This window comes from Mchenga conophoros, linkage group LG18 (assembly GCF_057382185.1).
Source record: "Mchenga conophoros isolate Kocher_MC1m ecotype Shallow Benthic linkage group LG18, M_conophoros_male_GT1.1, whole genome shotgun sequence".
Taxonomy (NCBI): domain Eukaryota; kingdom Metazoa; phylum Chordata; class Actinopteri; order Cichliformes; family Cichlidae; genus Mchenga; species Mchenga conophoros.
This window is the reverse complement of record NC_140543.1, coordinates 1,316,324-1,332,125: the sequence shown is the minus strand read 5'-3', so window position 1 is coordinate 1,332,125 and position 15,802 is coordinate 1,316,324. Positions and strand designations below refer to the sequence as shown.

Below are 15,802 nucleotides of genomic sequence, written 5' to 3'. Positions count from 1 at the left end.
CGTGTGCTCTGCCGGAAGCTCACCACGTGACACCAGGCGGAAGAAAACAAAGGAAAGGCGCTAATACCGTTAGCTTTCCACGTGTGTGTGCCTGAGCACAGGGACTGTTGTGTTGTTGTGTGTGAGCTGAGTGTGTGAGCTGAGTGTGTGAGCTGCGGCAGCAACGATGCCTTCAGTTCAGTATCTGAGAGAGTTCATCAACGAGCGACTAACTGCTGCTGCTGAACAAATATTCTTGGAGTTTGAAAAAACGATCGTCCAGTACGAGGAAGAGATCGACCGTCAGCGCAGACTGCTGGATATCACCTGGAAACCCCAAATCAAGCTGCACAGGACAGGTGAGTGTCCCTCTGAGGGAGGATCCTGATCACAGCTCTGCGGGACGTTTCTGATTGTGAGGACTTTTTGGAGATGTGAGCTAACAAAGAGCAAACAGAGGACAGGACTGCGCTGCGCTCCATTCAAACAGCAGGCGCTGAAATCAGCCTGGATTTCTCTCTTGATTATTTAGTGAAACAAAGTTAGGATTAGAAGATTTGTGAGTCTGGTTCAGAGGGGGGCCCATGTGCCGAAAAGCCCCCGGACGTGTCGTGGTTGCATTCCGACCTGGTCCGTTTCCTCCCCGCTCAGTCCCGCTTTTCCTTTCTATAGAATAGTTAATGTAATGCTTTGTAATCAGGCCGGATTTGAGCATTTATTCAACCTGAATTCATCAATGAATGGGTTTGTTTAGGCGGAATCATTTTAAACAGCTTCATGTTTCCTGTTAAGCTTTTTTTTAAAGTGAATTTTATTCATCAACAACAATATAAACAAATACGGCAACATTAGTTGTGCAATACATCTGTATATACACAAGGCTGAGCACAGTAGCGGTTTTAGATACGGGCGACACGGGCGGTTGCCCGGGTCGGTATCACGGGTATTGGCACAAAAAAAAAATTGCTGGTACTCATGCTGCCCGACGTCAGCCAGCGCATAGTGGGAATGTCACAGGCACCGATCGGTTTTCTATCGCCCATTTGCTGGGAGTAAGGGCGCCCCCCCCGTTTGCGAGGTACGCCTGCTGCGTAGGGAGGAGAGGGCGGGGCGGCGGGGGAGTCTCTGGCTGGAGCAGCATCTAATAACCAACTCGCAAAATCAAACAAAATAAAAACAAAGCAACAAACACGAAAACACCAGACATCTCCGCTACAGACAGTCCAGCATATAGAGACGAGACGACGAGGCTCCAGCTACAGCAGTGCAAGTAAACAAACAATATATATAAGAAAATAAATATACACTTTAGGACTCGGGGTAAAGGATCAATAACAATTTAAAATTTACAGTTTGATGATTTAAAGTCTCCACACAACCCGTCGAAAGGGGAGGGGCCTGCTGCTTCCAAATAGAGCGTATTTCATTCATAATGATGTAAATCCAAGCTCATTATGGATTCATGATCTGAATCCTGGGTTGTGACAAAGTGAATCTGTGAACTAAGGTGTAGGTCTGTTAGATCATGTTGTGGTGATCCTCGAGTTGGGGGATTTGTGTTCATACTGGAGTGCAAAATTAAAACCAATGGAAGATGGACAAGAAAAGTTCAAAGCCATCAGGTGCTCAGTTTAGAAAAAAGAGAAAAGAAGAGGAGGAGAAACGAGCAAAGATGCAGGTAAGCAGATGTGTGATTGGATAATGGCAGGTTATCCTGAAACTATCAGAATACTTTATTAATCCCTAAGGAAATTATGTGGGTTACAGTTGCTCCAAGAAGAAATGGTAAAAATATTAACAGTAACAGACTAAACTCCAAACAATACATTATGTTACAGATTTTAATATTAATCAGTCGTTGTTAATTGTTGATTTGTCCTGTTCTCATTGTATGATGAATTATGATGGCCGTTTGGTAGCTGTTTGCATACAATGCATACTCTCTCTCTTCGTGTGTGTGTGTGTGTGTGTGTGTGTGTGTGTGTACAACAGTTTTATGTTAATGTACAATCCTTAATGTTTTGTCTGTGTGTGTGTGTGGGGGGGATTAAATGATTTTTAGGATGGAAAATATGTTATACAGAAAAAAGAATATATCGCAATATTTATCGTTACCGCACATGCTTCTAATTATACCGTGATATGGATCGTGGGTCATATCGCCCAGCCCTAGTTAGTCGCCAAACCAACACCAACTACATTTTTAAATCTTAATATACAATGAGTAACAGTAGGGTGGACATTAGGTAAGGCTGCACTTTTAGCAGCGATCTCTTATAGAAAACCTTTCTGCACATATATAAAAAAGGTCAGCAGCTCCAAACCGTAGTGAAGGGAGTCCTGGCTAATATGTCGGGTTCCTTGTTGGGCTCATAGCCGAAAACTAGCTTTAATATGTTGTCTGGGTCGACTTTGCTAGCGAGAGACAGAGAGAGGCATTGAAAGGCTGCTCCAACAAAACTTATTGTTTTGGAGGAAAACACGAACACAGTGTACAGTCAAGTCCTAATAGCTTACTTTCAACTGGGCTTGTCAGGCTCTCTTTTTGGCTGCAGTGGTTATTATTATATTTGCATGCTTCCAACTCCCGTTTCTGCTCGGTGACAACTCGTCAACTCTTTTCCCCTCTCCCTTTTCTCCCTCCCTCACGCTCACAGACATGGTGGCTGTAGCTCAGGAGGTAGAGGTGGTCACCTACTGATCGGGAGGTTGGTGGTTTGATCCCTGGCTCTTCCAGTCTGCATGTCAAGATACTAACCCTGGAGTATGAATGTGTGTGAATGTCGTTAGTAAGCACTATGTATAGATAAAGTGCTTGTGAGAATGGGTGTGATTGGGTGAATGAGGCATGTTGTATAGAGCGCTTTGAGTACTCCGTGAGAGTACAAAAACGCTATATAAGAATCAGACCATTTACATAACTGGTATGGCAGTCCATTCTCCCTGCAGCACAGACTACACTGCCCATGAGGCTATATTCTTTAGGATTATGCCTGTAACACTCCAACTATTGCCTTCATATTAAATAATTTTTTGAATAATAATTAAAAAATTTTTTTTAAATTATTAAAAAATATTTCTTCACTTCATGGGCTGCAAGATTGAGACACAGGCATTAGAGCCTCTTAATGCGGGTTTTGTTTGGGTTTCCACCGATGTGGAATTACCAAAAATAGAGAGGGCATAGCCTAACATGAAACAGGAAAAGACTGCAGTGTAATCCATTTATTTCAACAAAGTAACTGTATTCTGAATAACTTTTTAAAAATGGTGACTGTAACAGAATATAGTCACTCAAATTTTGTATTTGAAATACACAATGCCAGTACATGTATTCCGTTACTCCCCAACACTGATTATCTGACTTACTGTGGCTTTTAAAGTAATGATTAAGTTAGCGCAGACCTGTGGTACAAAGCTTACAAGTAGAGAGGTTTACCATATTTACCGCCAAGTCTTGTCCCATGGAGGTGTTCCGTGGAGGACCCAACTCCATGGGACAAGACTCAACGGTCAATCTGCATCTAAAGGACAAAGGTCACTCTTTCAGGGATACCAATGTACACATATTGGACAGAGAAGATTAATGGTTTGAATGAGTAAAAGAAGCCATTTATATCCACTGTGCACGACCATCTTTGAACAGAGAAGGTGATTTACGACACTGTGCCATCTATAATCCAGTTTTGAGATCCCTTCCCAGACGCCTAAACTCCCACTCACATCCTGGGCCATCTGACCTCAGGACATCACATGATAAGGTAGACCTACATCCGTTTTTACACCTTGGCTCATGTGATTAGGTAGAGGATCATTAGGGGGTCCACTGTCCCTCTCAGGGAGGAGGGGGGCGCTCCCACAGGGCTGAAATCTGGGACTCCCCACCACTTGACCCTAGAACTGAAGAAGCTTCTCAGATGAGAGGTGAAACGTCTTCAAGCAACTTAAAGGAGTCCTGACACTTTTTTCCATGCTCCTTAGACCACTGAGGCAGTTAAATAACTCCTTGGTGGCAGAGCCCCTAGGGTGGATGAGGTCCACCCCAGGGGCTTTAATGCTTCAATCTTAAATATGATCAACCTATCTCTAATAATCAGCTATGTAGCACAGGCCTTCAAGCTGGCTGTAGTTAAACCTTTACTCAAAAAGCATCTCTAGACCCAGCAGTCTTAGCTAGTTATAGGCCAATCTCCAACCTTCCTTTCATATCAAACATCCTTGAAAGAGTAGTTGTCAAACAGCTAACAGATCATCTGCAGAGGTTTATTTGAAGAGTTTCAGTCAGGTTTCAGAGCTCATCACAGCACAGAAACAGCTTTAGTGAAGGTTACAAATGATCTTGAATTGAATTGAATTGAAATTTATTTCAGTCAACAACAACAACAGATTATAATTTTACATAAAAGTACTCAAACAGAAACCGAAAAAGGAATAGGCTGAAGCCTTATGGCTTATACTTATCCTATCCCTTACCCCCATAGAAATAATCAAATCCATAACCAAGAAAATAAATAGCATTGATAAATAAGTTGTATAACAGTTTGAAAAGAAATCAATGATAAATCAAGAAATTAAATCAACACAAAAAAAATTTAACAAACCAAATTTCTATAACCTTGTATAATACTAAGTTTTTAAAATCTTCCTGAAGAATGACAAAGAAAAACACATCTTCAGTTCATCATTAAGTCCATTCCATAATTTCACTCCCAAAACTGACACACATCTATACTTAACATTGGTTCTCACTTTAGGCATTTCAAACTTATAAGACCCCCTCAAATCATATTTTCCATCTCTTAGTTGAAACATACTTAAAATACAAATTGGAACATTCTTTTTCATGACACGATATATCATTTCTAAAGTTTTAGAATATATAATGTCCATGAATTTTAACATAGATGATCCTACAAAAAACTGGTTGGTGGACTCCCTATATCCAACTTTATTTATTATTCTAATAGCTCTTTTTTGCAATTTAAATATTGAATCCAAATATGTTTTGTATGTGTTCCCCCAAATTTCTGCACAGTAGGTCATATAAGGCAAACAAAGGGAAGTATACAATAAATAAAGGCAGTTCTTATTCAAAAAATCTCTTGTTTTATAAAGAATAGAAATAGACATGGATAATTTTCGTTTCACATGTTCTATGTGGGGCTTCCAACAAAGTTTATCATCAATAATTACTCCTAAAAATTTTGTCTCATATACTCTTTCAATTTCAACATTATTTAAATTCAATTCTACTTTAATATTACTTTTACTACCTCCAAATAACATAAATTTTGTTTTACTTTCATTCAATGATAGTTTATTAAATACAAACCATCTATTTAACTTCATGAGTTCTGTTTCTACTGTTTTCAGTAATTTCTTTGTCTTTTCCTGAGCAAAATAAGTTTGTATCATCAGCAAACATCACATATTTTAAAGTATCACTGGCTGTACAAATATCATTTATATAAAGTAAAAATAACTTAGGTCCCAAAACAGATCCTTGCGGAACTCCACAAGTTACTTTTCTAAGTTTAGATTTCATGTTATTAATACTCACATATTGGAACCTATTATTCAAGTAACTATTTAACCAAAATTGTACAACACCTCTTAAACCATACCTTTCACACTTCTGTAAAAGTAAAGAATGATCTATCGTATCAAAGGCTTTACGTAAATCAATGAACACACCTATTCCAAACTGTTTTTCATCCACAGCCGTTGCAATATTTTCAATAAATTCCATCACAGCTAGAGATGTTGAGCGATTTCTTCTGAACCCATACTGATGATCATTCAATAAATCATATTTATCAATAAAAGAATCTAGTTTGTTTGCAAATAGTTTTTCAAGAATCTTTGAAAACTGAGGCAGTAAAGATACCGGTCTATAGTTTGACACAATCTGTTTATCACCAGTTTTATATAGTGGGATCACTTCGGCAATTTTCATTTTATCTGGAAAAATTCCAGTTTGAAATGATTTGTTACAAATATATGTTAACGGCTGAAGGACACTATGAAGAACTTCTTTAATTAGTGACATGTCAAGTTCATCACAATCCGTGGATTTTTTACTCTTGAATTTACTCACCACTTCTACAATGTCACTCTCACAGACTCCACCAAGAAACATTGAGTTACATTTACAAGAAGTAGAATCTACTTCATCATTTCCTCCTGGTACAGAAATCTCTTTTGCCAAGTTGGGACCTACATTAACAAAGTAATCATTAAATTCATTAACTATGCTCTCAGTATTCTCAATCACTACGTTACCTCTTGTTACAATATGTGTTGGAGAACATGTATTATGTTGATTTTTTATTATCCTATTTAATACACTCCAGGTAGCCTTAATATTACTTTTATGTTTTTGAAGCAGCTGTTCATAATATCTTTTCTTTTCATATCGCATAATAGATGTTAATTTATTTCGATATTTCTTATATTTGTCTTCATTTTCCTTTGTTCTATGTGTCAAAAAAAATCCTGTATAACCTATTTTTCTTTTTACAGGCTCTTTCCAGACCTTGTGTAAACCATGGTTTTTTCTTTTTATAATTTTTAGAAAACTTTTTAATTGGACAATGGCTGTCATAGATTGACAAAAATATATCCAAAAACGCATCCAAAAACGCATTGTAAGCATCATTAGTGTCTTCCACATAAACATTTTGCCAGTCATAATTTTCTAAGTCTGTTTTAAAAGCCGTAATTTGTTCTGGTGTTTTTATTCTACCACTGTAATCCATTTTCTTTTCCTCTTGAAAATGAAGTTGATTGTTGTAAATGGTAAATGGCCTGTATTTATATAGCGCTTTACTAGTCCCTATGGACCCCAAAGCGCTTTACATATCCAGTCATCCACCCATTCACACACACATTCACACACTGGTGATGGCAAGCTACATTGTAGCCACAGCCACCCTGGGGCGCACTGATAGAGGCGAGGCTGCCGGACACTGGCGCCACCGGGCCCTCTGACCACCACCAGTAGGCAACGGGTGAAGTGTCTCGCCCAAGGACACAACGACCGAGACTGTCCGAGCCGGGGCTCGAACCGGCAACCTTCCGATTACAAGGCGAACTCCCAACTCTTGAGCCACAATCGCCAATGATTGTTCATTTCAAACACTGAAAAGACTTCTTATCTTCTTATGGCCTCTGACAGTGGACTCATCTCTGTGCTTGTCCTGCTAGACCTTAGTGCAGCGTTCGATACTGTCGACCATAATATCCTATTAGAGCGATTAGAACATGCTGTAGGTATTACAGGTACTGCACTGCAGTGGTTTGTATCATATCTATCTAATAGACTCCAGTTTGTGCATGTAAATGGAGAGTCCTCTTCACACACTGAGGTTAATTATGGAGTTCCACAGGGTTCAGTGCTAGGACCAATTCTGTTTACATTATACATGCTTCCCTTAGGCAGCATCATTAGAAGACATAGCATACATTTACACTGCTATGCCGATGACACCCAGCTCTATCTGTCCATGAAGCCAGATAACACACACCAATGAGTTAAACTGCAGGAATGTCTTAAAGACATAAAGACCTGGATGGCCGCTAACTTTCTGCTTCTTAATTCAGATCAAACTGAGGTTATTGTACTCGGCCCTGAAAAGCCTAGAAATATGGTATCTAACCAGATTCTTACTCTGGATGGCATTACCTTGGCCTCCAGTAACACTGTGAGGAACCTTGGAGTCATTTTTGACCAGGACATGTCCTTCAAAGCACATATTAAACAAATATGTAAGACTGCTTTCTTCCATTTGTGCAACATCTCTAAAGTTAGAAATATCCTGTCTCAGAGTGACGCTGAAAAACTAGTTCATGCATTTATTACTTCCAGGCTGGACGACTGTAATTCATTATTATCAGGAAGTCCAAAAAACTCCCTGAAAAGCCTTCAGCTAATCCAAAATGCTGCAGCAAGAGTCCTGACAGGGACTAGAAAGAGAGAGCAGATTTCTCCTGTATTGGCTTCCCTTCATTGGCTTCCTGTTAAATCCAGAATTCAAAATCCTGCTCCTCACATACAAGGTCTTAAATAATCAGGCCCCATCTTATCTTAATGACCTTGTAGTACCATATCACCCTATTAGAGCACTTCGCTCTCACACTGCAGGCCTACTTGTTGTGCCTAGAGTATTTAAAAGTAGAATGGGAGGGAGAGCCTTCAGTTCTCAGGCCCCTCTTCTGTGGAACCAGCCTCCAGTTTGGATTCAGGAGACAGACACTATCTCTACTTTTAAGATTAGGCTTCAAACTTTCCTTTTTGCTAAAGCATATGGGGCAGGGATAGCTCAGTAGGTAAAGTGGTCGCCCCATGATCGGAAGGTCGGCGGTTCGAATCCACTTAACGGCTACCCTGAGGTACCCCTGAGCAAGGTACCGTCCCTACACACTGCTCCCCGGGCGCCTGCTTAGTGGGCTGCCCACTGCTTCACTGAGTGAATGGGTCAAATGCAGAGAAAAACAAGTAATTTCCCCATGGGGATCAATAAAGTATCCATTATTATTATTATTATTATATAGTTAGGGCTGGACCAGGTGACCCTGAATCCGCCCTTAGTTATGCTGCAATAGACTTAGGCTGCCGGGGGATTCCCATGATGCATTGAGTTTTTCCTTTCCAGTCATCTTTCTCACTCACTATGTGTTAACAGACCTCTGTGCATTGAATCATATCTGTTATTAATCTCTGTCTCTCTTCCACAGCATGTCTTTATCCTGTCTTCCTTCTCTCACCCCAACCAATCACAGCAGATGGCCCCGCCCCTCCCTGAGCCTGGTTCTGCCGGAGGTTTCTTCCTGTTAAAAGGGAGTTTTTCCTTCCCACTGTTGCCAAAGTGCTTGCTCATAGGGGGTCATATGATTGTTGGGTTTTTCTCTGTATCTATTATTGTACGATCTACTGTACATCTTTAAGAAGGGGGACCGGAGGGTGTGTTCCAACTGTAGGGAAATCGCACTCCTCGGCCTCCATGGGAAGGTCTATGCCAGGTTGCTGGAAAGGAGAGTCCATCCGTTAGTCAAACCTTGAGTACAGGAGGGACAATGCTGTTTTCATCCTAGTCGTGGAACACTGTATAGATCCTTCTCAATGATACTTGAGGGTGCATGGGAGTTTGCCCAACCAGTCTACGTGTGTTTTGGTGATTTGGAGAGAGATTCCCAGGGTCTTCTGTGGGGGTGCTCCGGGAATATGGGGTGACTGGCTGGCAATAAGTCGGACTCGTTCCTGGTGGGTGATGGGCTCCGGCAGGGCTGCCCTTTGTTCGTTATTATATCCCCCCCAAAAAAATCAAAATGTATTTCTATAGCACATAAAAATACAACAAAGTTGACCAAAGTGTTTCACAGTCGGTCAGAGCAATACCATAAGACAGAATTAAAAAAAAGAAACAGTTTAAAGGAGGGCAGGAAACAATATGACAATTGTTTGAAACAAAAACTGGCCACGAAATAACATACTAGTTTAAATCAAAAGCGACACTAAAATAATAAGTTTTAAGACACAATTTAAAAGACTGGATGGACTCGGAGGAACGAATATAAGGAGGGAGGTTATTCTAGAGTCTGGGAGCTACGACAGCAAAGGCCCGATCACCTCTGGACTTCAGACAAGACCTTGGTTGCATCAGGAGCATTTGATTGGAAGATCTAAGTGCCTTATTAGGGATATACAAATGAACGAGTTCACATAGATAGCTGGGATCCAAATTATTTAAAATTTTAAAGGTAAGCAAAATAATTTTGAAATTGATACAATAACCAACAAGGAGCCCATGTAGGTGGGCTAAAACTGGTGTGATGTGGACATAATTTCTAGTACCAGTTAAGAGACACGCAGCTGCGTTTTGAACTAACTGGAGCCGGTGAATAGAGAAAAATAGAAGGCCCAAGTAGAGAGAGTTACAGTAGTCTAATTTGGAAGTGATAAAAGCGTGAATGAGCTTTTCAAGGACCTTCAAAGTGAGGTATAGTTTAGCTTTAGATGTCTGACGCAGGTGGTAGAAACTTTTTTTTTCCCACAGGAGAGATCTGTTTCTTGAGTTTAAAAGAGCTGCCCAGGAAAACACCAAGGTTTCTAACAGTGGGTGAGAGATGGCTAGCAAGGAGCCCTAAGGCATCGGTTAGTTGTTCCAGCGGGGTGTGACTATCAAAAACTATAACTTCTGTCTTATCCTCGTTCAGTGTGAGCGAGCTACATGATAACCAAGTTTTGGCCTCATTTAGACAGTCAAATAGGGGTTGCAAGGAAGTAGAGACATCCGATGTCAAAGGGAAATAAAATTGTATGTCGTCGGCGTAGCAGTGAAAGGAAGTGTAATCCCAACGGCAGCATGTGTTCTTTTTCTTTATAATGGGTTGCACGACAGCGTGCTTAAATACTGACGGTACACAACCTGATGACAGTGATATATTCAGTAACAGTTGGATACAGGGACCAACAGTGGGCAAAGCTTCCTTAAGAAAACGAGAGGGAAGGATATCATGGGGGGAATTCGAGATTTTGAGATGATCAATTATAGCTGTTAAATCAGAATCAGACAGTGGCTGGAACTGTTGAAAGACAGTCAAGCATTCAGGGACTGGAACAGGGTCAGAAACTAACAATGATGGAGATGAGAGAGATGCCCTCAGAACTGAAATTTTGCCAGTGAAATATTAAAAAATTTATTACAAAGTACAGGGGAGGCATCCCTATAAGTAAAGGGGCAAGGGTTTATCAAGAAATTAAAAATACTAAAAAGGGCTTGGGGATTATGGCAGTTAGACCTAATAATACCAGAGAAGAAGGTAGATTTGGCAGCATGTCCAGCGAGACATGGAGTTTATCTTTTTTCCATTTTTGCTCAGTGTGCCGGCATTCACACCTAAGGGCGCGGGTAGTGTCATTAAGCCAGGGTTGGCATAACAATTCGGCACTTTATGTCCTCAGAGGTGCCACCGAATTAAGAATGTCGGCACATCTAGTATTAAAAAGGTTGGTAAGTTCCTCCGCTGATAAATCCGCAATACCATTAACATCAAAAAGAGGGGAATCAAAAAAAGCAGCAGTGAAATGAGCAATTGACTGTGAGCTCATCTAGCGTGTTTGCCGTAGAGAACCATCACTATACAAATCAACATTGTTAATAACAGTATTAAACAAAATGGTCCGAAATCCTGAGGTTCTCCCAATTTAAAGCGATCACCAATCGGAGAAAAGAAAAGGATAATGTTTAATCGTTTCCCATACAACTTTATCCGTGATGTCTGTGATGCAGATATCCAAACCATTTGACAGTACCAAGTTGAGTGTGTGACCTTTTGTGTGAGTTGGATCACTTACCCACTGGGTGAGATTAAACGAATTAATAAGAGTAAGGAAGTCTTTGACTAGTGAGTCGTCTTTGCAACAAACATGAATGTTAAAATCCCCAACAATTAAAATACGATCATAGCGTAAGACAACACTCCCCAGTAAGTCAGCAAATTCAGAAATAAAATCCTTAACAAATTTCGGGGGGCAATACACCAAAGCACAAAGAAATGAAGGGATGCGGTTCAGTTCCAATAACTGCACCTCGAAGCTGGGGTACAGAACAGATGACAGCTGCCGACATCGAAATTTGTTTTTAAAAACTGAAGCTAGCCCTCCACCTCTGCCAATGGTTCGGGGTGAGCTCAGAACAGTGAAATTGGGTGGAAGCAGTTCTGAGAATGAAACTTGGCTTCACCAGGGCGAAGCCAAGTATCAGTCAAGAATAACAAGTCAAGTCCGGATGAGCGAATAAAATCATTTAAGACAAAAGTCTTATTAGCCAGTGACCTCATGTTTAACAAGGCCATCTGAAGAGTGGTCACACTGTTGCTGGTGCTCCCCCACCCCAGGGGTGGACAGGATTTCTAGGCTTAGCCAAGTGGCAGAAGGCTTTCACTTGGGTGGGCTCAGAACCTCATCTATGCTTTTTGCGGATGATGTGGTTCTGTTGGCTTCATTGGGTGATGGCCTTCAGCTCACTTTGGAACGCTTCACAGCTGAGTGTGAAGCGGTGGGAATGAGAATCAGCACCTCCAAATCTGAGGCCATGGTCCTCAGCTGGAAAAGGGTAGAGTGCCCAATCTGGGTAGAAGATTAGTTCTTGCCTCAAGTGGAGGAGTTTAACTATCTCGTGGTCTTGTTCACGATTGAAGGGAAAAGGGTGCAGGAGATCAACAGATGGGATTGGTGCTGTGGCCACAGTAATGTGGACGCTGTACCGCTCTGTTGTGGTGAAGAAAGAGCTGACTGTAAACGCGAAGCTCTAAATTTACTGATCAATCTATATCCCTACCCTCACCTATGGTCACGAGCTGTGGGTAGTGACTGAAAGAAAATGATTGTGGATACAAGCGGCGGAAATGAGCTTCCTCCAATGGGTTGCTAGCCTTTCCCTTAGAGAGAGGATGAGATGGTAAAATGTTCTAAAAGAAAGAAAACAAGGATTGACCAAATAATGTTTTGTATTTTGGTAGTTAGCAGTGTCCATATTCTGCTCTTCTACTGCGACTCCTGCGCTGCTGACTTTTGAAATCATTCTGCTCACTAACTGGCTCAACATTGGCTCAACAGTGCATGGACTGGACAGCCTAACAGGCTAGCTACAGTGCTAAAGAGAAACCTGGAATTGTTGTCATTTTATTCTAAGGTAAATAAAAAGATGTACTAGCTTCATGGAGTGCTTTTTTTTTTAAAGACATCAGCTTGTAGTTTAATGATGGTTTACCCTTATTGCTGTTCTTTAGTTTATTTAAAAGTAAATTTGCTTCTGTTTTTCTGGTATAACATCATATCACTTTCTTTGCGATGTCTCCTTTTGTCCCTCCAGATGTCTTACAGCAACATGTTCCTAAGAAGGAGGTGGTACCGACTGAGCAGCAGCTCTGTAATCAGGATAACAACTCCAGTCTGAAACACGGGAAACCAGAATCTCCACAGATTAAGGAGGAACCGGAGGAACTCTGCAGCAGTCAGGAGGGAGAGCAGCTTATACTGAAGGAGGAGACGGATACCTTTATGGTGACCGCTACTTGCGACAAAAGTGACCAAACCGAAACAGGTGGGCAGCAGCTCCTGTTTCTAAGCTCTGCTGTAGCTGAGAACCAAGATCAGGGACGAAGCGAGAAACTTGATTTACAATCAATTCGATTTACGAACAAAAGTCACAAGAATAAAGAAGACCCGACAACATCAGGGAGTAGGTGTAACTCTGATAAAAGTACAAAGTATCTAAAATGTGATGTTTGTGGAAAAGTATTCCGATATAATTATGAAATGACAAGACATTATAGAATCCACACAGGCGAGAAACCGTATTCATGCACTATTTGTGGCAAAGGTTTCGTATGTACTGGCTCTTTAGCAAAGCACAGAAGAGCTCACACAGGTGAGAAGCCTTATTCTTGTATAACATGTGGGAAAAAGTTTGCTTATAACAGTGATTTACTGAGACACCTGAAGACGCACACTGGTGAGAAACCATATCATTGTAAAAGATGTGGGAAAATGTTTCTATATAATAGTAATTTACTGAAACACATGCGGACTCACACAGGTGAGAAACCATATGGATGTAAAACATGTGGGAAAATGTTTGCTTATAATGGTGATTTACTGAAGCACACAAGAGCTCATACAGGTGAAAAGCCATATCATTGTAAAACATGTGGGAAAATGTTCGGATACAGTAGTTCTCTGTTAAAACACATGGGAATTCACACAGGTGTGAAACCACATCATTGTAAAACATGTGGGAAAATGTTTGCTTCTAATAGTGATTTAGTGAAACACACGAGGATGCACACTGGTGAGAGACCATATCATTGTAAAACTTGTGGGAAAGTATTTGCATATAGTAGTTCCTTATTGAAACACATGAGAATGCATACAGGTGTTAAACCATATCATTGTAAAACTTGTGGGAAATCGTTCACCCGTAACTCTATTTTGACAGAACACACAAGAACACACACAGGTGAGAAACCGTATGAATGTAAAACATGTGGGAAAATGTTTAACTCTAGAACTCATTTGTTGCGCCACATGAAAACTCACGCTAAGCGGTGCACTATCGATACAAGATTATTGGCTTAGTGAGCTGCTTTGAGCTAAAAGTCAGAGGTTTGTGTCACAAAAGTTACTTTTTTAAAATCTGGTTTTAATTACCCTGTTCAGCTATGAATAATTGAAAGAGGTATGAATATAAATACTGATTTAAAGATTATGGTAACTTACACTGAACACATAAGCTGTTAAAGAGCAGGTAAAGTTGAGAGGTTTAACTGGAATGTGCATATATTCATATATATATTCAAGTATGCAGAAAACGTGGAAATGTTGTACTTGATTCTCTGCTGAATCTGCTGCTAAATCTGTTACACTAATTTAATTGTAGCTATTAGAAGATGGATCACAAAAAACAAAACAATTACTTTAGTTTGCAACAAAGTAAAGCAAATATTTTCTTGGGCTTTGGAACTATAAGCTTTAACATTTAAATGGGTCCAGTTTAAAGTATCAGAGCTCTAGTGAGAGCCGAGTGCACACTCTTGTCATATTTTCAGCAAGTGTTTTATTGGTATATTTTCTTTGTTTTCTATAATTTTTTAATCATTTTATCGACATCTGATAATGTCTGTTTATTCTGACTGAGATTTTAGTTTTGTTAATTCAGTTTATATAAAGGAAGCCTGGTGTGTTGATCTTCATTGATAGTATATGCTTCTTTTTTTTTCTAAAGGGGGGTGCTCTGTATCGCAAAACTGAAATCTAGGAGCTGTTTCTATGTTTTTTCCATCTAAATCTTAAACATGATGCTGTCCACTGTGGTGATGATGTGGTTGACAGTCTATCAGAGAGTAAACCAGTTACACTCTCACCTGTGGTAAATATAATCACTGTTTAGAACAACATTCATGTCTTTGGACTGTGGGAGGAAGCTGGAGTACCCAGAGAGAACATGCAGACTCCACACAGGGAGGCCTGAGCCAACCAGGACCTTCTTACTGTGATGGGACGGTGCAAGCCACTGCGACAACGTGCTGCTGGTTTCTTTTTGAATAAATAGAAGATCTTTGTTTTGTTTTAATTGGGGTGGTCTTTTGTATTCATATGTTTTGTTTATTTAGCTCATTTAGTGCATTTATATTAATTTACTGTTAATTTTAAGTTGTTTAAGAATCTAGACTTGCTGTGAGAACCTCAGGTTCAAAGATAGATAGGTGTAAGCGTAACATTTTCATTTCTTGTTCTGGACGCATTAAATAAAGCACTAAACCTGTAGTTAAACTCTCCTGTACTCATTGTATATGACCAAAAGGTTTCTTAAATGTCTGCCTTCAGTAAATACAGATTTTTTTCTGTCTAAATCAGGTCTTTATTTGAGGCTTCTAAGCAGTAAATTGCTAATCCTTTTCTTGCTCTCTCTCTCTCTCTCTCTCTCTCTCTCTCTCTCTCTCTCTCTTTATGTATGTACCTATGTATGAAAGCCATAATAAAAATGTGGAAATATAGTGTATATACAGTATCATGTATATTTTACAAAGCCTCTTGTTCATGGTTTTGGTTTTCTTTAGTTTGTAATTCTAGTCCTTCCTTACTTAGTATTTATCTTAGCCTGTGTTTAGTCTCTGATCCCATGTCTACTCAGAGTTTTCAGCCTTACACAGTCTTAATGGTCCACAAGGGCCGTGGACCCCATAACCGCTAAGGCCGGAAGTGCGAGGCTTGTGAAATGGGATGGTCTAGCCTCGGTTGCGCTGCCCAGGTTGCCTAGCA

General features: G+C 40.2%; 1 protein-coding gene across 2 annotated transcripts; it reads left to right on the top strand.

The window, feature by feature from the left end:
* Positions 1 to 41: 41 nt before the first annotated feature.
* On the top strand, positions 42 to 15,509 carry LOC146552810 (uncharacterized). 2 transcript variants are annotated; one of them, XM_085254290.1, is made up of 3 exons: positions 42 to 338; positions 12,855 to 13,085; positions 14,931 to 15,509. In XM_085254290.1, exons 1-3 carry the CDS (start codon positions 167 to 169, stop codon positions 15,086 to 15,088), a joined length of 561 nt encoding a protein of 186 aa, XP_085110416.1. In that variant the 5' UTR covers positions 42 to 166; the 3' UTR covers positions 15,089 to 15,509. The 2 variants fall into 2 exon arrangements, with proteins under 2 accessions (XP_085110416.1, XP_085110415.1); XM_085254289.1 differs by having other exon boundaries at positions 12,855 to 15,073.
* The last annotated feature ends 293 nt before the right edge of the window (positions 15,510 to 15,802 follow it).

Excerpts from the sequence above, each read along its gene's own strand:
- LOC146552810 (XM_085254289.1), top strand. The coding sequence starts at position 167 with ATGCCTTCAGTTCAGTATCTGAGAGAGTTCATCAACGAGCGACTAACT. Across the intron at positions 339-12,854 it reads AATCAAGCTGCACAGGACAG|ATGTCTTACAGCAACATGTT; the intron begins GTGAGTGTCCCT and ends TTGTCCCTCCAG.